General features: G+C 44.1%; 1 protein-coding gene across 4 annotated transcripts in view; it reads right to left on the bottom strand.

Annotated features, from left to right (window-relative positions):
• Window positions 1-25,182, bottom strand: part of tmem255a (transmembrane protein 255A) — a 108,928-nt gene that overhangs the window by 35,754 nt on the left and 47,992 nt on the right. For all 4 annotated transcript variants that reach the window (XR_010019618.1, XM_063061448.1, XM_063061446.1 and 1 more), the window contains exons 4-5: window positions 16,983-17,072; window positions 6,737-6,817 (exon numbers count right to left, since the gene is read on the bottom strand). Coding sequence is in view for 3 of the 4 variants with exons in the window: in XM_063061448.1 (XP_062917518.1) it covers window positions 6,737-6,817; window positions 16,983-17,072 (171 nt within the window). In the remaining variant the exon portion in view is untranslated. The remainder of the gene's footprint in view (window positions 1-6,736; window positions 6,818-16,982; window positions 17,073-25,182) is intronic.

Below are 25,182 nucleotides of genomic sequence, written 5' to 3'. Positions count from 1 at the left end.
CACAAAGCCGAGGAAAGAGGACCGGGTCGAGACTACAGAGACTTTTGGAGAAGAGGAGTTCGGTGGGTAATACCGTTCCGGCTGACCAGAAGTGCACTGAGAGCGGTAAGCGTAAAGGAGTTCGGTGCTTACTGTTCTGGCTAACAACATAGTGCAATCCGGGGTATATTACGATTGAGGAACGTGTTTGCAGACTGGATATTGAACTTTTTACTGTTGGACTTCCACCACATTCCACCGAAATACAACACTGGGCGGCACGGGAGGTTGTTCCTGCCCGTGGCCATCGAACGTGCAGCTCCTCCCGTGGAGCGTCAGACACCCTGAGCCAATAGACTGGTCCTGGACTTATTTTCCATCTGGCATAGTTTGCATTTTGGTGCTTGATTGTTGGGGTTTTTTGTATTGCTATATTTACGCTCTATTCTTGGTTGATGTGGCTGTAACGAAACCAAATTTCCCTCGGGATTAATAAAGTATATATATCTATCTATCTATTTAAACGTCACTCATGAACCAGTGAGTCACCTCCTCTCTTGCTCCCGATTCGCCTTTCACCCTTTAGGTCTAGTCTCACCCAACTTCAGGGGAGAGGCCTGCATGCATTCACCCTATCTGTACCCCTCATAATTCTGTATACCTCTGTAAGATCTTCCCTCATTCTCTTATACTCCAGGGAATAAAGTCCAAACCGATTCAACCTTTCCCTGTAAATCAGCACAAGAGCAAGACATCGGGCTCACAGTGCCTGTGCCAAACACAATGCCAAATTAAATTCTTCCAGCAGTCCATGAACCTCATCATCCATTCCTGCATATTCATGTGTCTAACGGACTCTTATTGTATCTGCTCCCACCACTTCCCTTGGCAATCTATTTCAGACATCTACCACTCTCTATATAGTCCTGCACTCCTCTTTTAAACTTCCCCCACCCCTCTCACCTTAAATACATGTCCTCAAGTATTTGACATTTCTACCCTGGGAAAAAGATTCTGACTGTCTACCGTATCTATGTCCCTTATAATTTTGTTCTTCCCTTGGGTGAAACACATCCACTGCTGAGAGATGACCTCTTATCATGCCATGTGCACATTGAAGTGATATTAAAATCTCATAATACACTCTACAATATTTGAAGTGTAACATATTTCCTTTTCTGCCGCGGCTGAGTTAACATCTCAGGCCCTTGTGGGAAATCATTCCTTTCCAATGACTTGCAAGGCACACTGTTCCAAACTCTGTTTCTCTGGCGATAATCCAGATGAAAAGAGATTCGCCTGAGGCTGAAACAAATTGACAATCTCTTAAAAAAACAACTTTCTACATTTGGAAAAAGACATCTACTCAAACTTATTTCTGCAAGAAGAACCTTCTGAATCATAAACACAAGAAGTTCTGCAGATGGTGGAAATGCAACACACAAAATGGTGGAGGAACTCAGCAGGGCTGGCAGCATCTATGGAGATAAATAAACATTTCAGGCTGACACCTTTGTTCGGGACTGGAAAGGAAGGGGGTAGACACCAGAATAAAAAGGTGAGGAGAGAGGGAAAGAGGAAAGCTAGACGATGATTGGTGAGGCCAGGCAGGTGGGGAAGGTAAAGGGCTGGAGAGGATGGGATCTGATAGAGCATAAGAACATAAGAAATAGAAACAGGAGTTGGCCATCTGGCCCGTCGAGCCTGCTCCGCCATTCAATAAGATCATGGCTGATCTGGCCATGGACTCATCTCCACCTACCTGCCTTTTCCCCATAACCCTTAATTCCCCAATTATGCAAAAATCTATCTAACCTTGTCTTAAATATATCTACTAAGGTAGCCTCCACTGCTTCATTGGGCAGAGAATTCCAGATTCACCACCCTCTGGGAAAAGCAGTTCCTCCTTATCTCCGTCCTAAGTCTACTCTCCCGAATCTTGAGGCAATGTCCCCTTGTTCAAGTAGGAGAGGAAAGTGGGCCACAGAAGAAAGGGAAAGAGGAGATGCATCAGGGGAGGTGATAGGCCAGTGAGAAGAGGTAAGGGGCCAGGGTGGGGAATAGAAGAGGTGGGGAAGGGGAAGAGAATTTTTTTTACTGGAGGAGAAATCAATATTCATGCTATCAGGTCTGAGGCTACCAAGACAAAATATGAGGTGTTGCTTCTCCACCCTGAGGGTGGCCTCATCATAGCACAAGAGGAGGCCATGGACTGACATGTCAGAACGGGAATGGGAATCAGAATTAAAATATTTGGCCACCAGAAAGTTCTGCTTTTGGCGGATAGAGTGGAGGTGCTTGACGAAGCCGTCCCCCAATTTACGATGGGTCACACCGGCATAGAGGAGGCCGCATCGGGAGCACCGGACCCTAGCAGATTCGCAGGTGAAGTGTCGCCTCACCTGTTTGCGGCTCTGAGTGGAGGTGAATGGGCTGCTGTAACACTCTGGCCGCGAGCAGGGATACGTGCCAGGAGTGAGATTAGTGAGGAGGGGTGAATGAACAAGGGAATCATGGAGGGAGCAATCTAATGCTGAGTATGATCCATCCACCGACTCTGATATCCTTTCCTACAGCGATGTCTGGAACTTCATACAGCACTCAGGTATGGTGTTATCAAAGCAACGTGCAAAGTCTTGCTTCAGATCCAGGCCCCATACACACGGATGACCCAAAGATCTCTGTTTTAAGACAATGCGAATGTAACCGGATCTATTTATCAAAAGTGTAAATTTTTGTTGAGAATCCTGTTAACAGCTCCAAATGTGCTCTGTTTATCTGTAGTACCCCTCAACAGAGGGATTAAAAATTAAACATTAGCTTTATTTCTCACAAGTACAGTACATCGAAACATAGAGTGAAATGTGTCGTTTGCCTCAAATCAAATCAGTGAGGATGATGCTGGGCAGCCCACAACTATTGCTGTGCTTCCAGCGCTAACCTAGCATGCCCACAATTCGTTAACCTCACTGTGGGACGAATCCAGAACACTTGAAGGAAATCTATGCAGTCACGGGGAGAAGCTACAAACTTCACTGTTGTGAGTCGAACCCTGACCTTAAAGTGGACATTCGGGGTAAAGCTTTGGGCTAATCGCTACGCTACTGTCCTGCCTATGACGTACTGTGATGTGCTAAGGTTTTCCTATGATGTTCAGTGTGTGGCTGAAATCATCAATGCATTGAAACAATGCCTCTTCAAAATCAAAACCAAAAAAGCTTCAGCAGTGCATTCATTATGACTCTGAGTGCTAAACGTCAGGATTTGAAATACTATATTTCAAACCCTGCAACCACTTTCACTTTCATGTTGTACATTTGAGGGCATCGCATCCTTATGCAATACTTTATATGGACATTTACAAAAGTCAAAGTAAATTTATTACCAAAGTACATCAAAGTATGTTAGCACATAGTACCCTGTGACTCAATTTCTTGAGGCATTAATTGAAAAAACAGAAGTTATGAAAATCTATAAATCTATAAAGACTGACAAACAGCCAATGAGCAAGCAAACAAGACAAATTGTGCAAACAAAAAAAAGTACTGAGAACATGAAGCAACACACATAAAAGTTGCTGGTGAACGCAGCAGGCCAGGCAGCATCTCTAGGAAGAGGTATAGTCGACGTTTCGGGCTGAAACCCTTCGTCAGGACTAACTGAAAGAAGAGCGAGTAAGAGATTTGAAGGCTCTTCAAATCTTGAAAGCAAAGAGATTTGAAAGAGATTTACTAGCTCTCCTTTCAGTTGAGGTGAGTGAAGTTATCCACGCTGGATCAGGAACCAGGTGGTTGTAGGTTCCTGGACCTGGAGGTGTGGGTACTGAGGCTCCTGTACCTCCTGCCCGATAACAGCAGTAAGAACAGAGCATGGCCATGGACGGTGTGAGTCCTTGGTGATGGGTGCTGCTTTCTTGTAGTAGCTCTCCTTGTAGATGTGCTCTTCGGGTGGAGAGCTTTGCTTGTGATGGACTGGGCTGTATCTACCATGTTCTGTAGACTCTTCTGTTTCTGGGCGTTGGTGTTCCCATACCAGGCTGTGATGCAACCAGTCCCAATACTCTTCACTGTGCACCTACAGAATTTTGCCAAAGTTTTACATAGTGTGCTGAATCTATGCAAATTTTTAAGCTACTCTGCATCCAAATACATTATTGGTGGTTTGTTTTCTTTCTCTCGAATCTTCATGTTCAGTCTATCCTATCCCATCTTTTCCCATCAACAATCATGTCACTTCTTAATTCTTCCTTGCAGCTCCTTTGCTCCCCTTTTCAATTGTCCGGCCACAAGCCTGGCTTTGGATAGACCCGTTTTCCCCACTCCACTGAGTCCTGCCAAAGGGTCTCGGCCTGAAACGTCGACTGTACTTAGAGGCTACCTGGCCTGCTGAGATCCTCCAGCATTTTGTGTGTAATGCTTCCCACCCCGTTTCTGCATCTCTCAGCCTCTACGGAAGAGCTGTCCATGTTACCCTTCACTCCCTGCGAGCAGCAACGTAGCTGCCTCACTGGTCCCTGTCATCATTCTTCCCATTCAGAAACCACTGCCCACCTCCGCTGCGCCACACTGAACGTGGAGCCGCGAAAGGAGGGACTGAGCAGCCAAAGGACTCAAACACCAACCACAGTCACCACTTACTCTTGTGCACGCTGCAGTGGAATACGTAGATCCCAGATCAGCCTCTACAACCTCTTGAGAACCCACCAACAGACCACTCTTGAGGAGAACATCATACTCCCCTCACGTCGAGTATGATGAGGTAGTCGACGACTACCTTCCACTTCCGATTACCTCACTAGATTGACAGGACTATCACTGCCACTCTTCATACCTCTTTCTGCCACATGCTAACGGGATCACAAGGTGACCTAGCATCATAAGTTGTCAAATACGCGTGTGTGGATCAAAGAGTCAGATGAGAGGGCTTTGCCTTCGCAGGTAAAGCCCTCTCCACCATTGGACACATCTACAAGGAGCAGCAATCATCATCAAGGACCCCACCATCCAGGCCATGCTCTCTTCTCACTGCTGCCATCGAGAAGGAGGTACAGGAGCACTTGGGTCCCACACCACCAGGATCAGGAACAGCTATTACCCTCCAGCCATCAAGCTCCTGAACCAGCATGGATAACTTCACTCCCTTCAACTCTAAACTGATTGCACAACCTACAGGCTCAATTTCAAGGACACTGCAACTCATACTCTCAGAAATTAATTATTTACTTATTTATTTATCGTTATTATTGTTTTTGCACAGTTCATCATTTACACATTGGTTGTTTGTCAGACTTCTGTTTCTCTTTGATTGTTCTACTGTGAGTGTCTGAAAGAAAATGAATCTCAGGGCAGTACACGGTGACACATACATGTTGATAATAAATTTACTTTGACTTTGGATTGTGGTGAACAGAGGAGCTTCTAGGGAACTGGACGTGTCTTGAAATATTTTGGGGCTACGTGACAGCACAGCAGTTAATTAACGCTATTACGGTGCCAGTAACCTGGGTTCAATTCCGTCACAGTCCTGTGAGAAGTTTGTATGTTCTCCTTGTGACCATGTGTGTTTCTTCCAGGTCTGCCCATCTCCTTCCACATTCCATAACATACGTGTTAGTAGGTTTGTTGGTCACATGGGTGTAATTGTGTGGGGCAGGCCTGTTGGACCAAAAGGACTTCATATTGTGCTGTATTTCTAAATTATTAAAATAATAATTTCCTGGGAAGTATGGAGCAGGAGATGGGGTTGGAAGGTGGGTTCTGAAGTTGTGGATATCAAATCATGGAATTGTTTTTCTGTCAATCAGAGTAAAGGAGTAGAGGGGAGGTGACAGTATCAATGAAGCATCTACAAATAGAAAGTTGAATGTGGATAGGGAAAGGTCAGGGAGAGGGAGAGGTCAAAGATAAATTCAAGGACAGTACTTATTATCTACTGCAACACAAAAAAAACTTAGAGGAACTCAGTGGGTCAATCAGCAGCTATGGAGGGAAATGGACAGAAAATATTTCGGTTGATGCTCTTCATTCTAGACCAGGGGTTCCCAACCCGTGGTCCATGGATCCCTTGCTTAATGGTATTGGTCCGTGGCATAAAAAAGGTTGCCAACCCCTGATTTAGACTGTCCAGGTCGCGACCCAAAACATTGACTGTCCATTTCCCTCATTAGATGTTGCCTGACCAGATGTGTGCCTTCAGCTTTTTGTGTGTTGATCCAGATTGCATCTGCAGTCTCTTGTGCCTCTGTTCCTTTGTGCTCCTGAGATGAATTGTTTCTTAACTCAGCAGGTAGCTGGGAGTTGCCCACATTCAGTGGACTGTACTCACATCTGGACTGGGCTGGATAAGGATGACAGACTTCTATCCATGTCAGCGTTTTCGGTATCGGGGAGGTGACGGTTACTGCATCGGTTTGTGTCAGTAGCTGTGGAAGCAAAAGTGGTAGCAGGAGGACAAAGCTGCACACAGTTAAGAAATGACCAGAGCTGCATGCAATGATCAGCCTGGAGTCTCCCTTCCTCACTATCTGCCTTCACACCATTCTTTTCACTGATAGCAGGGTCCTCATGGAAGACAATCATCTCCACCGCTTTGTGTGCCAAAAAACATACCAGGAAATAAATAGAAATCAAAGCTGTCTGGATACATGATGGTGAATGCCCAGGTTTGCTGCGTGGGAACCGCAGGAAAGAACAAGCACAGCTGTACAAAATGATCGCAACCCTCAGTAATATTGCCAAGCCAGTACTGGAAAACATACCTCTGCATTATAATCGTCGGAAGGGTATGGAGTTCCACTGGAATAATACTGGCATCTCCCGGCATGGAAAGGTCTGATGTCCTGCAGTGGAAGACAGCATTACCGTGTCAAACTTTGAAGCACATCTCTGCACTTAAAACATACATAATAACTGACTCCATTTTTTTAAAAACAAATTAAATTTAAATATTCCACTGAACCTTGTGGTGTGTCACATCTATGCCAGGCCACAAGAGATTTTGCTCTCAAGCCAACCATATGCAGTTGGGAAAAGTGCCCAGAACTCTGGAGCACTTATGGTTTGTGCACGTACAGAAGATCAGTACAGAATTTCTTTATTCGGGGGGGGGGGGGGGGTGAATCGGTGGAACTCGTTGCCACAAAAGGCTGTGGAGGCCAAGTCACAGGGTATATTTAAAGCAGAGGTTGACAGGTGTGTGAATTGTAAGGGCGTCAATGGTTACGGAGAGAAGGCAGGAGAAAGGGGTTGCGAGGAACAATAAAGCAGCCAAGTTGCAATGGTATAGTAGACTTGATGGGCCAAATGGTCTAATTCTGCTCCTATATCTTATGGTCAGACTTGAGATTTCCTCTGTGCATTGATAGGCAGGGAGGAGAAATACATCAACATTGAGACTACTCTTATAGATGGATGTGTGTGATGCATCTGTTGGAAGCATAAAAGTTGTTTTACTTTCCCTTTTCATTGAGACTGCAATTACGCAGCATATAAACATTCTGGATGTCGGGGTGGAGATACGTCTCTGCCAAAGGAGGTGTAAGGTGCTCCTTCCCTCCGCTAATCTGCAAGTCACCCTTGGACAAGGTGTAGCACCTGCTTAGCCACCACCCCCACCAACGGATCAGGGTCACATGAAGCCATGGGTGCAGGTGGTGGATGGTCATACGAGCAGCTGGTGCATATCACAAGTCCTGGTTATGCGACCACTGATGCCAGGCAGATGATCTCTGAAGAGTATTGGTAATGGCTGGGGTCACCCAACTTGTAAAGACACTGCCCAGAGGAAGGCAATGGCAAACCACTTCTGTAGAAAAATTTGCCGAGAACAGTCATAGTCAGAAGACCATGATCGCCTACGTCATACGACACAGCACGTACTGGTGATAAACATTCAAAATGGCAAAGGTTTGGCAAGTGTGCGAGTACACCAAGTAACATTCTATAACTTTTACCTATGGTCACAACTGAACTGCAAGAACACTATTTAGCTATCGATCCAGTGTCAAGAGGCTACAAATCATCTGCTGTATTCACTGTTCCCTCTCAGCTGCGTGGGCGTGCGACTTGAAATGTTGCTACACACATACCCTTTGTTGCCACACAGCTGGAATTGGACACAGCTAGAAAAAGTTTATGAAACTCGAAAGATTTTCTTTGTTATACTCTTTCATTATACCCTTCAATTAATATATAATATCAAAAGTGTGTGATTCTTCAATTTTCATTCTAAGTATTCATAGTATGCATATTACAAAAAAGACTTTTAAAGAGCTGCGCAGTTTTCAAACCGTTAAAAATTTCCTGCTCAGGGCAATGGTTAGTTTACACAGCTCTAAAAAAAACTTAGAGGGAATGTTGGCTTTATTTCAAGGTACAATTATTAACAAAGTATGTATGCAGTATACAACTCTGAGATTCACCTTCTCCAGACAGCCACGAAACAAAGAAAACCAAGGAAGCCATTCCAAGAAAAACATCAACCTCCCACGTACAAAAAAAAATCAGATCAGCCAAATGGCAACAAGAACATCAAACCACCCCCCACGTGCAAAAATATTTGCGATCAAAAATTTTTTTATGGGTGACAGGAGTTTAAATAATTTAGTTACCAAAGGTAATTAATAAAATTGATCAATCGATCAATGATCCCCTTTTAGGGAAAGTGATACCTATATTAGTATAAATAATAAAGGCATCTGTTAGTCTTGCGAGACCATGGATCTGTGCCTGGAAAGTCTTCACTCTCCAGGGCACAGGCCTGGGTAAGGTTGTATGGAAGACCAGCAGTTGCCCATGCTGCAAGTCTCCCCTCTCCACGACACCGATGTTGTCTAAGGGAAGGGCATTAGGACCCATATGGCTTGGCACCAGTGTCATCGCAGAGCAATGTGTGGTTAAGTATCTTGCTCAAGGACACAACACGCTGCCTCAGCTGGGGCTCAAACTCACAACCCTCAGGTCACTAGTCAAATGCCTTAACCACTTGGCCACGTGCCCACATTAGTTGCCCATATTAGTATATATTAGCAAATACATGCAAGGTATTTGTGTATTTATTCATGCTTTATTCTTACTTTAATTTTATATAATTCTTTATAATTGTTGAATATTGTTTTTTGCTGCCGGTCGCATCAACACAGCCCAGGAAATTCATCACACATGTAAATATATACGTTGAATGATACTTAATTTTGATTCTTGAAACTAGGAATTCTACTCGAACAATAAGAAGCACAGCAGACTGCCTAAACAAAAAACTGAGAAGTTCAGAATGAAACATGCTTCAAAATCCCACAGAAAATAAACCAGCTGCTTGAAAGCTTGGATCTCCTTTGGGTTTTCAGAGTTATTTATCTTACAAGTTTACAGGCTGATAGAAAAACTACCATTTTCTCATGTTTGCACCAGTTTTTGAGCGATCTGGCATGTTGAATTTGCTGACACCATCTGCTTGCTATTTATAGCTGTTATCTAGTTAAGCCCATTACCCATACTGGGGCAAAGGCCGCAGACAGCAGCTCACCAGAGTCCCCTGACCTGGGTCAGTCTTTCAAGTTGAGCCCGGATATAACCCACCTTCAAAGTTCCTTCCTCTCCCAGGGATGATGTCTTTGGAGCTTCTGTTGCTGTGTCTATAGCTCTAGTTTTTAAGGGATGGGTTTGCTAGCCCCATGTCCAACTCTCCTCCTTTCACAGCCGGGTTTGTTAATTATAGGTTGGTATTTATAATTCCTATTTTTCCAACCTTGCAATCCCTTGTTAGCATGCCATGTGTATAGCTATCGTTGTATTACACGCCTGGTAGAAATATCTATGGTAGTGTAGAGAGGGAAGCATAGTAGTTAGCGTAATGTTCTTACACCACCAGTAACCCAGGTTCAATTTCCACCGCTGTCTGTAAGGAGTTTGTACGTTCTCCCTGTGACCATGTGGGTTTCCTCTGGGTGCTGCTGTTTCCTCCCACAGTCCAACGAGTTAGGAGGTTAATTGAACAGATGGCTGTATCTGGGTGATGTGGGCTTGTTGGGTTAGAAGGGCCTGCTACTTGCTGTACCTTTGAAAATAAAATTTTACAAATGAAGGAGCATGTAGACAGAAATGCGGACATATGACGAGAATGGAGGGGTATGGATCATGTGTAGGCAGATGGGTTAAACTTAGATTAGATCAGATTATGAGGACACGCAGTCCTCTTTTATTGTCATTTAGTAATGCATGCATTAAGAAATGATACAATGTTCCTCCAGTATGATATCACAGAAACACAGGACAGACCAAGACTGAAAAATGGACAAAAACCACATAATTATAACATATGCTTACAACAGTGCAAAGCAATACCGTAATTTGATGAAGAACAGACCATGGGCACGGTCAAAAAAAGTCTCAAAGTCTCTTGAAAGTCCCATCATCTCACGCAGATGGGAGAAGGAAGAAAAGCTCTCCCTGCCATGAGCTTCCAGTGCCACAAACTTGCCGATGCAGCACCCTGGAAGCACCCGACCACAATCCAACTCTGAGTCCGTCCGAAAACTTCAAGCCTCTGACCAGCCCTCTGACACCGAGCACCATCTCTGCCGAGCGCTTCGACCCCGGCCCCGGCTGCCAGCAACAGGCAAAGCCAAGGATTTGGGGCCTTCCCCTCCGGAGATTCTCCATCGCACAGCAGCAGCGGCAATGAACCGGGCATTTCAGATGTTGCTCCGTGCTTCTCATGTCTGTCTCCATCAAATCAGGATTGTGCACGGCACCCTACTCACAAATACGATATCATTCACCAGAGAGGCTGCGCACGCTGCGTCGTGCCACCATCTCCTCCCTCAATTTAATTTAATTTGGCATCGTGATCAGCACAGACATGACGGGCAGGAGGGCCTGGTCTGTGCTGTATGGTTCTACATTTAATGATCCACTTTCAGAGACAAACTCTCCAACAGCATCAGTACATCGATTCCAGACAGAATGCTAATTTAGTGTGATTTAGGACTGTAGAGTACTGTACAGAAGTCTTAGGCACATATACATAGCTCCGGTGCCTAACACTTTTACGCTGTACTGCATATTATGTCTTCTCAGTTACCAAATAATACTTAATACTACTGAGCTAATACAAAGCTAAGTGCACTTATTTGTTTCTCAACCATCTTCCTATCTTAACCACCATACAGTACTGTGCAAAAGTCTTCGGCATCCTAACTATGTAGCCTAAGACTTTTGCACAGTACTGTATTAAAATTGAGTAGTTTAACGTTGGTTCCTCAGTTCAATCCAATTTAGGGTCATGAACTTAAAATTGAAGGAAGGCTATTCAGTGGTGTCAGGAGGCATTTCTTCGCAAGTCTCACTCTCTCTCAAAATGAGATGCCGGAGTGTTAATTGAAAATTATTTGTGAGAAAGAGGTGTTAAGGATTATAGAACCTCGGCAGGTAAATTATACAAACATCAGCTACATTCTAATTGAATGACAGTTCTGATTCAAGGGTCTGGCAGGTAGACAGCTGTTCCTAAACCCACTGAACCAATCACTGATCACCCCACTACCTTTTCAGATAATATTGCAAGACTTTGGGCATTGTAACGGTTAGTGTAACGCTCGACAATGGCAATGATCACGGATTGGAGTTCAATTCCTGCCCATCTGTCAGGAGTTTGAACGCTCCCCCCGTGACCCCATGGGTTTCATCCGGGTCTTCTGGTTTCCTTCTACATTCCAAAGACATATGGGTTAGTGCTACACTGACAAAACGCTGGAGGAACTCAGCAGGCCAGGCAGCATCTATGGAAAACAGTTACAGTCAACTTTTCGGGCCGAGACCCTTCGGCAGGACTGGAGGAAAAAAGATGACGAGTAGTATTTCCATTCCAATATGTTGATCCATGGCCTCCTCTCTATTGTGAAGAGATCACACTCAGGTTGGAGGAACAACACCTTATATTCCGTTTGGGTAGCCTCCAACCTAATGGCATGAACGTTGATTTCTCGAATTTCTGGTATTGCCCCCCACCCTTCACCATTTCCCATCCCCTTTTCCCTCTCTCACCTTATTTCTTTCCACTGGTGCTCCTCCCCCTTTCCTTTCTTCCATAGCCTTCTGTCGTCTTCTATCAGACACTCCCTTCTCCAGCCCTGTATCTCTTTCACCCATCAACTTTCCAGCTCTCTAATTCACCCCTCCTCCTCCCAGTTTCACCTATCGCCTTGTGTTTCTCCCTCCCCTCCCACCACCTTTTAACTCTACTCCTCATCCTTCTTTTCTCCAGTCCTGCTGAAGGGTGTCGGCCCGAAACGTCAACCGTACTCATTTCCATAGGTGCTGTCTGACCTGCTGAGTTCCTCCATCTTTTTGTGCGTGTTGCTTGGGTTTCCAGCATCTGCAGATTTCCTCTTGTTTGTGATTGGGTTAGTGTCAGTAAGTTGTGGGGATGATATATTGGCGCCAGAAGCACGGCAGCACTTCCTCAGACTGTATTGGTCTTTGCACAAAGGGTGCATTTTACTGTACGTTATGTCTCATTGTACATGTGATGAATAAAGCTAATCTTTAATCTTAATCTTAAAATAGAACAACTGTCAATTGAGTCAGGGCTGAAAACATTCGAGGTACGGATGAGAAAGGTGCCAGTAAATCAACTAGCAATGTATTTTCAAACATGTGTCGCTCAGAATGAAATGCAGTTGCAGGAGAGCAGCATCCATCATCAGGGACTGCCACCACCCAGGTCATGCTCTCTTCTCACTGCTGCCATCAGGAGGAAGGTACACAGGAGCTTCAAGACTCACAGTTAACCATCAGGCTCTTGAACTAAAGAGGATAACTTTTCTGTCTCTCTTTTCCCTTTTCAACGTGGACGGGCTTCTGTCGAAGACCCTCACCTAGAGGCTACACTCAAACTTTGGTTCTCTGTGGCAGTGCGACCCATTCCCGGGGCTCATCGACTGGCCATTTTTCAATATCCCAAGGGCGCGGCCCAGAAGACAAGCACACGTTTGGGGTTCCGATGCTTTGCGGCCCCGGGGTCGGGTCGATTTTACGCCGGTGTCACCGAATGAAACGTCGTGAGAGAAAACGAAACATCGGGAACATCAGATCAGCAGTCGGGGGGCTCTGTACTCGGCGAATCGCACACTCTCTCTTTCCCTTGTTGGTGGAGGAGAGTTCATTGCTAATTCTTGAGTCGGAGAACTCAGAAAAAAAAACAACGTGGCAGAATTTTAACACCATAATCAATGAGTTATTTGTCTTTGTTTGTCTCCCCTCTTGCTGTAAAAGGGGATACCTCTCTGCCCCTCTATTAGGGAGAGAGAGAGCCTGTGGTACGTCAAATTGTTGTGTGTATGATTATTTTATGTTGTTCTGCAGATCATGTTCTTTCTTGGGGGTTTTGTTATTGTTTGGTGGGTGGAGGGTGCTGAAGTGGGGAAGGAGAGAGTCATTGCTGCTGCTTGTGTGTTGGAGAGGGAAGTAGGGGGTAGCTTTTGGTTTCTGATGGGTTTACTGTCACTCATTCTCTGGGGCACTGTTTTTGTGGATGTCTGCAAAGAACAAGAATTTCAGGTTGTATATTGCATATATTCCCTGATATTAAAGGAACTATTGAACTTCACTCTCTTTCAGTTTAAACCATTTCACAAAAAGGGTTGATAGCTATAATCTATAAACGGTTATTGAGTTTACGAATGATATCTAACGATAAAATTAAACACGCTTGGGAATTGGAACTTCAAGAATCATTTTCAGGTAATCAATGGAGTAAAATTTTTCATTTGGTTAATAACTCATCTATTTGTGCCCGTCATTTCTTGATACAGTTCAAGGTAGTGCATCGGGCCCATACGTCAAAGGATAAACTAGCGCGTATTTTCTCCAATATTAATCCTATTTGTGACAGATGTAATACTGAGCTGGCCACTTTAACTCATATGTATTGGTCTTGTATAAAGCTAGGTAACTTTTGTACAGATGTTTTTAAAACATTATCAAGAGTTTTGGATTTGGATCTACAACCTCACTTGCTTACGGCAATTTTTGGGATTATCCCATCGGAAGCAGGAAATATTCCTGTTTCCACTCAACGTATGATAGCCTTTTCGACCTTACTGGATAGGAGAGCCATTTTACTAAAGTGGAAGGATTCTAATCCACCTACGGTGTTTTATTGGCTCTCGGCGGAGATGGTGCTCAGTGCTTGGTGTCAGAGGGCTGGTCGGAGGCTCGAAGTTTTCAGACGGACTCAGAGTCGGCTGCGGTCGGGTGCTTCCAATGGTGCTGCATCGGCAAGTTTGCGGCGCTTGGAGGTTCATGGCAAGGAGACTTTCTCCCTTCTACCGTCTGCGTGAGATGATGAGCTATCGGAACTTTGAGACTTCTTTTTACCGTGCCCATGGTCTGCTCTTTATCAAATTACGGTATTGCTTTGCACTGTTGTAACTATATGTTATAATTATGTGGTTTTGTCAATTTTAGTCTTGGTTTGTCTTGTGTTTCTGTGATATCTTTCCGGAGGAACATTGTATCATTTTTTAATGCATGCATTTCTAAATGACAATAGATGAGGACTGAGTGTCCTCATAATCTAACTTAAATTCTCAAGTACAGTCTGTTGTTAGCAAGGATTGTTAGAAAAGATGGGGAGAGAAAAGGAAAGCAAAATGAGCAAAATATGAATAACTATTGTTTGAGGGTAATTGGATCATGCACTCATTGACTGGGATGTGAATAGAGGAAACAGAGAAATGAAAATCATAATCCTAATCCTAGGGAAGGCACAGTGGTGTAGTGGTTTAGAGTACCTTTAGAGTACCAGTGATCGGGTTCAATGTCTGTAAGGGGTTTGTACTTTTTCCCCGTGACCACAAGGGTTTCCTCCCACACATACCAGTTAGTAGGGGTTAATTGTAAATTGTCCTGTGATTAGGCTAGGGTTAAATTGGGGGTTGCTGGGGGCGGGGCTTGAAGGGCCTGAAGGACCTGCTCCACACTGTATCTCCATAAAATAAAATGAATCAGTTTGTAACTTGCTTTCTTCAAGCAATATATTCAAACATCTCTGGGAAAAAGTAGTGATTGACCTGGTTCTGGGTAACAAAACCTATTTGAGAATCCCTTTTCCAATATCAGCGTGCCTTAATGCATTTAACAGCCAATAACAAACTTCTGAAGTATTGATGGTTTTAATGTAGGGACATGAAAAGCCAATTTCCAGACAACTGTTACATACCTCATGGATATCTTGTGACTGTCTTGTGAGGATGATGTAATGGTCTTGCGGAGGTCACATGACGTAATTTTTCCGCCGATGTGAGGTCACATGATGACCTGTTCTCACCAGGTATATAAGCGTAGACCCCTGGTGATGCAGTTAGTTTTTTCCAGTTAGATGTCAGCCAGATACTCTGCTTCGCTGCTTATTAATCTCATGACGCAGTATAGTTTTAAAACGGAGTTTTATGTTCTATTGTAAGGTACAAAAGTGCTGGGCTGGCAATTTAACCAATAGCTGCCAGATTTGTTGATATATCTTTTCAGTAGTATTGGAGAGTGAAGACGGGAACCTGAAGGAGTCGTTCGACGGTTGAAAGGATCGACCATTATTGAATTCGTTCAAGAACGAGTGATCTGCATGAGATAGCCTCTGCTAAAAGTAGCAGAAAGGTTGTGCAGTATCTAGTATCCAGAGGGAAAGGTCAGTGCCTTTACACTGTTTTACTTCCATCGTCGTGAGTCCTGTGGACAAGACAGGTTCCGGCTTGGATTGGCAGTGACGTCATGTCTTCGAGGAGTTCTTTGCATCAGGAAAGTCTCTCCTAATTGACTGTATAAATCTCTTGGACTTTTGAATTTACCATTCTAAGAACTGTTTTTGAATTCACCACTTTAAGACTGTTTTCGCATTTACCGTTTTAAGAACTAGCACTGAGTGGCAGTTTGTAAAATGGCCGCATAGCAGTTTACTTCCGGTTAAGAATTTTGTTTGTTTTTTTTATATTGAGCAGAGTTTAATAAATGTTTGATTGTTTTTATAAAACCTGACTGAATTCTACATTCATTGTTGCTGATCACATGACACAACTAATGAAAAAATCATAACTAGATCACCTGCTATAGTGATCTTGTGGTGGAATATGAATTCAGGCTGGTGTATCTAAGTCCAGCTGAACTGCTGTTGGTTAATAAACTCATCTACCCCTCCAATCAACATTTTAATAATTGATCCTCCTGCAACTGTTGTTTTATCGTAAATATCTTGTATAACAGATATAAGCAGATCAACAATCATCGGGCGATGTGTATGAAAAGACATACCATATAGGAAGCCATAGAGGTAAACAAGTACAGATCAGATGATTCCTTTGACTGAGATTAGTTTAAGTAAAATAACAAAAATCATGAGTCTACATAATAGATGTATGAAAACAGTGTTTTGTTTGCCTTGAGAAAGAGCTCTATGCAGTATACAAGGACAAAATATAATGAGAGAAACAGAGAAAGAGAGAGAGGGGTCAGAGTGAGAAGGTAACAGGAAGAGAGGGAGGGAGGGAAGGAGAAAGAGTGAGAGAGAGAGAGCGACAGTGAGGGAGGGAGGGAGAGACAGAATGAGAGAGTGACAGCAGGAGAAGGAGGGTGAGGAAGAGAGGGAGAGGGAGAGAGGGAGGGGCCGGGTGGAGAGAGGGGAGAGAGGGGGAGGTGGGGAGAGAGGGACAGAGAGACACTAAAGTTACCAATGCACAAAACTGAGAACTTTTTCATCCAGTCACTTGGCAGGAACGTTGCCACATGGTTCTTGGAGTCAGGCTGCTTCATAAAACATGCAAATCCTAAAGTACATGAGAAACTGATTTATCCCAGTTGTTCTGTCTATGTGTTTGTATTCTTAAGAACCAAGTGTTTAAAAGGCACCATATTGTGAAATCACTTAATACATTGGGTTGTATGAGAACAGACAAAGCTAATTAACATCGAATCTCTTTGGCAAAAGAGCATCAATAGAAAAATTATACTCACAATATGTCTGGCAGCAAATACACCATCAACAATGGCACAACAGAAAGACGCCACTACACCAAAACTGATGAACACGATCGATGCCACCAGCTAAAGAAACAGAACACACATTCAATGCTAAAATACAGGTAGAGCAGAGAATACACTCACCAAAATTAACTTCCGATTTTTACCTTTATCTTGAGAGACGCATGATGAAATGGGTTGACGATATAATTCAAAAGATGCTTGAAAAGACCAATGTTAACCAGGTGTTAGTTAATCCAGAGGAGTACATAGTATGCCAGTACAAGGACATATTAAGCAAGGCAGTCCCAATGAAGGGTCTTAGCCCAAAATGTCGACTGTTCATTTTCCTCCAAAGGTGCTGCTTGACCTGCTGAATTCCTTCAACAGATCATGTGTGTTGCTAAGGGCAAAGATACGACTGGCAGACTGTTTGAGATGGAACATGCATTTCACTGTAAGCACGTTTATGGGCACAGGAGGACAAAACATAGGTGAGATTTTTATTTCATGTATGTTTTACATGTGGGGCCATCAAACTAGTGAAACCTCCCTAGTTTCCTTGGCTGTGTAAGTCTGGGGAAGACACACTCCCGTCCCGCCAAACCCGTGAGATTGAGACGGCTCTCCCACCCAAACCCCGGTTTGTGTGGACGCTGTGTAATTTGCTACCCTGTTACAGCTCAGTGCCAAGAAATAACAGCCAGCAGACTGCATACAACTAAAGGAATTATATTTATGAATCTTAACTAAAGGGTTAGTAAAGAAAGAAAAACATAAAGAGCCCAGTAAAATTAAAGTCAAATGTGCACAAGTTAGAGCTCAACTTTTCCAAAAGTAATATTCACCACTGCGGCACTTTCTGCATCGAATCACGGTCCCCCACCGGGTCGAATCCTACGACTGGTTATCTCCAGCATCTGTCCTCTTCGTCTCCCGCTGAACAAAGGACCCAGCTCACACTCCAAAGCACCTGTTATCTCTAACCATAACCCAAACACTGCTTCTACAGAAAGACCACTACATCAGCAGTGAAACCTTTCCCTGTGTGTAACACTAGAATTGTATAAACCAGGAAAATGGCCCGAGTGCCCCAAACAAACTCCCATCCATTCACTGGATGGGAACTTTTTAGTAACGTTACAGGCTGTGGTCATCACTGGCAAAGCTATCACTTGCTCCCCTACTTGTGAGCAGCTTCCTTGACCTGTTGCAATTTGTCTTTCGAAGGTACTTTCACTGTGGTGTAGGGTGGGGATTTCCAGGCAGTAAAGAGCAATGAAGAATCGATTATTTATGTTAATGTACCAGTTTACAGCACCAGCTTTAAGGTGGGGGTTCGATTCCTGCCACTGTCTATAAGGTGTTTGTACCTTCTCCCCATGACTGTGTGGGTTTCCACCCAGTGCTCTGGTTTCCTCCCACGTTCCAAAGACCTACGGATTAGGGATACTGAGTTTGTGGCCATGCCATATTGGTACCGGAAGTGAGCTGACACTTGCAAGCTGCCCAGCACAATCCTTGCTGACTTGATTTGACTCCAAGTTAAAGATGATGCCGGTGAACCACAGCAATGTGTTGCAGGCTGCTTACAAAACCTCTAAACATACATCTTCTAAGTTACTCTCACTGCAATCGGCAACCAGTAATTTCTGTTAAAGCAATGTACTTTCGACTTTTTGTATTTGTGGGTTTTTTTTGCATATTGGTTGTTGTCCATCCTGTTATGTGTGATCTCTCACTGATTCGTTTGAGTTTCTTGTCTATATTGTGATTGCCCGCAAGAAAATGAATCTTGGGGTTGTATATGGTGACATGTATGTTCTTTGATTTGGGTGGTAGGGTGGAAATATGTCTCTACCAAAGGTGGTGTAAGGTGCTCCTTCCCTCCGCTTGCCTGCAGGTCACCCTGGGGCAAGATGTAACACCTGCTTAGCCCCTCGATCAGGGTCACGTGAAGCCATGGGAGCAGGTGGCGGATGGTACGAGCAACTGGTGTGTATCAATGCGACCACGGACACCAGGCAGACAATCTGAAATGTAATGATAATGGCTGGTGGGGGGGGGGATGGGGGTCACCTGTCTTGTAAAGACACTGTCCAGAAGAAGGCAACGGCAAACCACTTCTGTAGGAAAATTTGCCAAGAACAATCACGGTCACGGAAAGACCATGATCGCCCACGTCATGCGAGACGGCACACAGTGATAATGACGATGTACCTTGATAATAAATTTACTTTCAACTTTGGAATGTTGCTGTATATGGCAATCAAAGGAGATCTTTATCTTTTTCTTTATAAAAGATCAGGATGGGGAGTGACTTGCAGGGATCCTGCGCAGGTTCCAGTTTGTCTGCTGACCTTGTCCTATTTGGTGTTGGTGGTAACAGATTTACGGGGTGCATTTGTAATAGCCGAGGTGAGTATCTTCAACGTTCAAAATACCCAGGATTTCCCAATGTTTCTATGCCCTACCTAATGTATTACAGCTTCTGTTTTTCTAAGATGGTAAAGCATCAATCATGCACACATAATTATAGGAATAAACATAATATAAATTATAGAGCAACACACACAACACGCTGGAGAGACTCAGCAAGTCAGGTGGCATTTATAGAAGGGAATAAACAGTAGATATTTTGGATGGAGACCCTTCATCGGGATGGAAGGGAAGGGGGAAGAGGCCAGAATAACAAGGTGGCAGGTGATAGGCGAAGGCAGGTGAGGGGAAAGTGGGTGGGTGAGGGAGTGTGGATGAAATGAGAAGCTGGAAGGTGACAGGTGGAAAAGGTAAAGGGCTGAAGAAGAAGCAATCTGATAGAGAGAGCTGCGGCTCGATGACCTACAGCTTATTAGAGGGAGTGAACAGGAGATAGAGAGAAGCTACAGGGAGTTAGTCACCCCGAGGCTGCAGGAGTCAGATAAGTGGGTGACTGTCAGGGAAGCGAGGGAAAGAGCTCAGATAGTACAGGACACCCCTGTGGCCATCCCGCCCTCCAGTAATCGTTATCTCGTTTTGGATGTGGTTGAGGGCGATGACCTGACCGAGGACGAACATGGCGATCGGGTCTCTGGCACTGAGCCTGGTTCCGTGGTGCAGAAGGGAAAGAGGAGGATGAGGAATGCGATAGTAATAGGGGATTCCATAGTGAGGGGAACAGACTGGAGGTTCCGTCAGCCTGATAGAGATACCCACATGGTGTGTTGCCTCCCAGGTGCTAGGGTATGGGATGTCTCGGATTGGGTGCAGAGTATTCTGAAGGGAGAGGGGGATTGAAGTCACCAGCCAGAAGTCTTGGTACACGTTGGTACCAATGATATAGGTAGAAAAAGGGAGAGGTCCTGAAGAGAGAATTCAGCAGATGGGTAGGATGCTGAAAGGCAGAACCTCTAGGGTAGTAATCTCAGGATTGTTGCCTGTGCCAAGTGCTAGCGAGTACAAGAATAGCATGATCAGGCATATTAATGTGTGGCTGAGAGTCTGGTGTAGGGGGCAGGGTTTCAGATTTCTGGATCACTGGGGCTCCTTCTGGGGGAGGTATGACCTGTACAAAAAGGATAGGTTACACCTGAACACAAAGGGGTCCAATATCCTAGCAGGCACATTTAATAGAGCTGTTAGGGAGGGTTTAAACTAATTTGGCAAGGGGATGGGAACCAGAGTGATAGGGCTGAGGAAGGGGAAAACAGAAATAAATCAAAGCCAGCGTGCAACAGAGATTATAGAAAGAACAGGCAGGAGATGAGGCTTAATCAAAGCCAGTGGCATGAGTTACAGGGCTATAGAGGCACGGTGCAGTTAAAACAGAAAGCATCAAAAACTGGACAGAGAGTGTTGTATTTGAATGCCCGCAGCATAAGGAATAAAATGGACGATCTTGAAATTCAGCTACAGATTGGCAAATATGATGTTGTGGCCATCTCGGAAACTTGGCTAATAGATGGCTGCCATTGGGAGCTGAACGTACAAGGTATACGATATATCGGAAAGATAGGTTAGTAGGCAGAGGGGGTGGTGTGGCTCTGTGTATAAGAAATAATATTAAATCATTGGAAAGGGATGACATAGGATCAGAAGGTGTGGAGTCTCTATGGGTGAGTTAAGAAATGGCAAGGGTAAAAGGACCCTAATGGCAGTTGTATACAGGCCTCCAAACAGCAGCTGGCATGTGGATTACAAATTACAGCAGGAGATGGAAAAGGCGTGTCAGAAATGCAATGTCATGATAATCGTTGGAGATTTTAACATGGAAGTGGATTGGGAAAACCAGGCCAGTACTGGAACTCAAGAGAGAATCTGCAGAATGTCTAAGGGATGACTTTTTAGAACAGCTCATTGTTGAGCCCACTAGGGGATCGGCTGTGCTGGATTGGGTGTGCAATGATCCGGAGGTGATAAGAGAGCTTAAGGTTAAGGAACCTTAGGGAACAGTGATCACAATATGATCAAGTTCATATTGAAATTTGAGAGGGAAAAAATAAAATCCAATGTGTCGGTATTTCAGTGGAATAAAGGAAATTACAATGGCATGAGAGGGGAACTGGCCGAAGTTGACTGGAAAGGGACATTTGCAGGAAGGACAGCAAAGCAGCAATGGCTGTAGTGTCTACGAAAAACGAGAGAAGTACAAAACAGATATATTCCAAATAAGAAGAAATTTTCAAAGGGAAGAAGGACACTACCATGGCTGACAAGTGAAGTCAGAGCCAGAGTAAAAGCGAAAGAGAGGGCATACAAGGAAGCCAGAGCTAGCGGGAAGATAGAGGATTGGGGAGCTTTTAAAAACTTGCAGAAGGAAACTAAGAAAGTCATTTGGAAGGAAAAGATGAATTATGAGAGGAAGTTGGCAACTAATATCAAAGATACTAAAAGCTTTAGAATGGCCTACTTCTGCTCCTATATCTTATGGTCTTATGGACCACAGGAGGAAGGGGAGGAGCAGGGGCATCACAGGAGCCGCTGGAAGGTGAGAAGAGAAGGGGACAGAAGGTAACCAGAATGGAGAATGGAAAAAGAGAGAAGAGAAAATTACCAGAAGTTAGAGAAATCGATGTTCATGTCATCAGGTTGGAGGCTACCCAGACTGAATACGAGGAGTTTCTCCTCCACCCTGAGATAGGCATGGACCCACATGTTGAAATGGGAAGTAGAACTAAAATTGCGATCAACGGGAAATCCCATCTGTTGTGGCGGGCAAAGGTGCTCAACAAAGCAGTCCCCTCAGTTGACATTGGGTCTCACCAACATAGAGGAGACAATATAAATTATAGAGCTGTGTAGTACAGAAGGTGGCTATTCTGCCAGTTCCATCCCTGCCAGCTGTTATGATGATACTCAAATCATTACATACCCTGTTATTTACTGTTCCGATACAAAGCACATGACCAATTGCACTTTCAAAGGTGAATTTGCTTGCAATGCCCTTTCAAGCTGCGCAATCTGGATCACCATCAACAACCTTCATCAGCTTTTTGGTTCTTTCCCAAATCACCTGGTTAAATGCTTCCATATTATGATAGGATTGGAAGTCATCCAGCTCTTGTGGACTCCCAGCTGAGCGATCCCATTGGTCCCATTCCCTCTCTCCTTATTTCCCTGGAGCCTGGAACTTAGTTGCTTTCCCACATGCCTGAATACTTAAACTTAATACTAAATTCTTAAGTAGTCTATTAACACACTGGCATGTTTGAGGTGTGGGAAGAAACCAGAGCACCCAGCAGTAACTCACATAGTCACAGGGGAAGCATGAAAACTCCACACAGGCAGTATCTAAGGTCAGGACTAAACCTGGATCCCTAGCAGTTGAGGTAACTGCTCTAAGGTGACATTTCCTTCTTTTTTTAATTAACAAAATAAACTTTATTCATAATAGTGTCAAAGAGACATAGAAAACTACAGCACCGAAACAGGCCCTTCAGCCCATCTAGTCCATGCTGATCTGTTATTCTGCTTAGTCCCATCGACCTGAACACAGACCATTGCCCTCCATACCCCTCCTATCCATATACTGTACCTATCCAGACTTTTCTTAAACGTTGAAATCAAAATCAGATCCATCACTTCTGCTGGCAGCTCATTTCACACTTTCACCTCTATCTGAGTGAAGATGTTCCCTCGCCTGTTCCCCTTCAACATTTCACCTTTCACCCTTAACCCATGACCTCTAGTTCTAGTCTCACTCAACCTCAGTGATAAAGGCCTGCTTGCATTTACCCTATCTATACCCCCCATAATTTTGCATACCTCTACCATCTTGCAGTTGTCTGTACTAAATTCAATCTGACATTTTTCAGCCCAGTTTTCCAGCTGGTCCAGATCCCACTGCAAGCCACGATAGCCTTCCTCTGTCCACTACATCCTCAATCTGGGTGTCTTCCGCAAACTTGCTGATCCAGTTAACCACATTATCGTCCAGAGCGTTGATACAGATGGCAAGCAACAATGCACCCAACACCGATCCTGTGGCACTGCACTAGTCACAGGCCTCCAGTTAGAGAGGCAACCATCTACTACCACTCTCTGGCTTCTCCCACAAAGCCAAAGTCTAATCCAATTTAACTACCTCATCTTGAAAGCCGAGTGACTGAACCTTCTTGACTAATCTCTCTTGCGGGACCTTGTCAAATGCCTTGCTAAAGTCCATGTAGACAACACCAACCTTCCTGGTGACTTCCTTAAAAAACTCTATAAGTTTGATTAAACACCAACCAATCGTACCACACACGAAGCCATGCTGACTATCCTTAATCAGTCCATGTCTACCCAAATGTTTCTACATCTGATCCCTCAGAGTAGCTTCCAATAACGTTCCCATTACTGATGTCATGCTCACCAGTCTCTTATACCCTGGTGTATTTTTAGAGCCTTTCTTGAACTGCGGAGTAACATTGGCCATCCTCCAATCCTTTGCTACCTCTCCTGTCACTAAGGATGATTTAAATATCTCTGCTAGGGCCCCAGCAAATTCTGCACATGCCTTCCGCAGGGTCCAAGAAACACCTTGTCACGCCTTAAAGATTTCTCCACCCTAATTTGCCTCAGGACAGCAAACACCACCTGCTCTGTCATCTGTATAAAATCCATGAAGTTGATGCACGCCACTTCTATCTGAGTAAATACAGATGCAAAAAATTCCATTTAAGGTCTCCCCCATGTCTTTTGGCTTCACGCATGGATTACCATTGTAATCTTCCAGAGGACCAATTTTGTCCCTTGCAATCCTTTTGCACTTAACATATCTGTAGAATCCCTTAGGATTCTCCTTCACCTTGTCTGCTAGGGCAGCATCATGCCTCCTTTTAGCCCTCCTGATTTCTTCCTTAAGTGTTTTCTTGCATTTCTTATACTCCATAAGCACCTCATTTGTTCCTACTGCCCATACCTGCAATGCACCTCCTTCTTTTGCTCAACCAGAACCTCAACATCTCTTGAAAACCAAGGCTCCCGACAGCTGTTATCTTTACCTTTTATTCTGACAGGCACGTACAAGCTTTGTACTCTCAGAATTTCATTTTTCAAAGCCTCCCACTTATCAAGTATACTTTTGCCAGAAACCAGCCTATCCCAATCCACACTTGCCAGACCATTTCTGATACCATCAACTTTTGTATTGCACACTGGTGGGAAGCCCAAGTTGGTGCGGTCTTTCATTGATACTATTATGGTTATTGTTCTATTATGGATGTATTGAATATGCCCTCAATAAAATGAATCTCAGCGTTGTATATGGTGACATAGATGTACTTTGCTAATAATTTTACTTTGAAATTTAACAGCCATGGTTATGAATTTGGGTGTTCTCCTAACAAAAACACCCAAACTTATATTATTATACTATAAATATAATATGATTTATATTACGTTTATCTGGGCCAGCATGGTAGTGTGGCATTTAGCATAATGCTATTAGCATGCCAGTGACCCAGGTTTAATTCTGCCATTGTCTGTAAGGGGTTTGTACGTTCTCTCCATGACTGTGTGGTTTTCCTCTGGGTGCTCCAGATCCCCCACACATTCCAAAGACGTATGGGTTAATAGGTTAATTGATTACGTGGGTATGATTGGGCGGCTGCGGGTCTTGTTGGGAAAGAAGGGTCTGTTTCCATGATGTATCTCTACGTAAAGTAACAAGAAATTAAAATTAAATGCAGGAGGAACTCAGGAGTTCAAGCAGAATCTGTGGAGCCATAAGACA

This window comes from Mobula hypostoma, chromosome 10 (genome assembly GCF_963921235.1).
Source record: "Mobula hypostoma chromosome 10, sMobHyp1.1, whole genome shotgun sequence".
Classification (NCBI taxonomy): Eukaryota; Metazoa; Chordata; class Chondrichthyes; order Myliobatiformes; family Myliobatidae; genus Mobula; species Mobula hypostoma.
The sequence above is the reverse complement of the archived record's forward strand: the minus strand, read 5'-3'. Positions and strand labels throughout refer to the sequence as shown.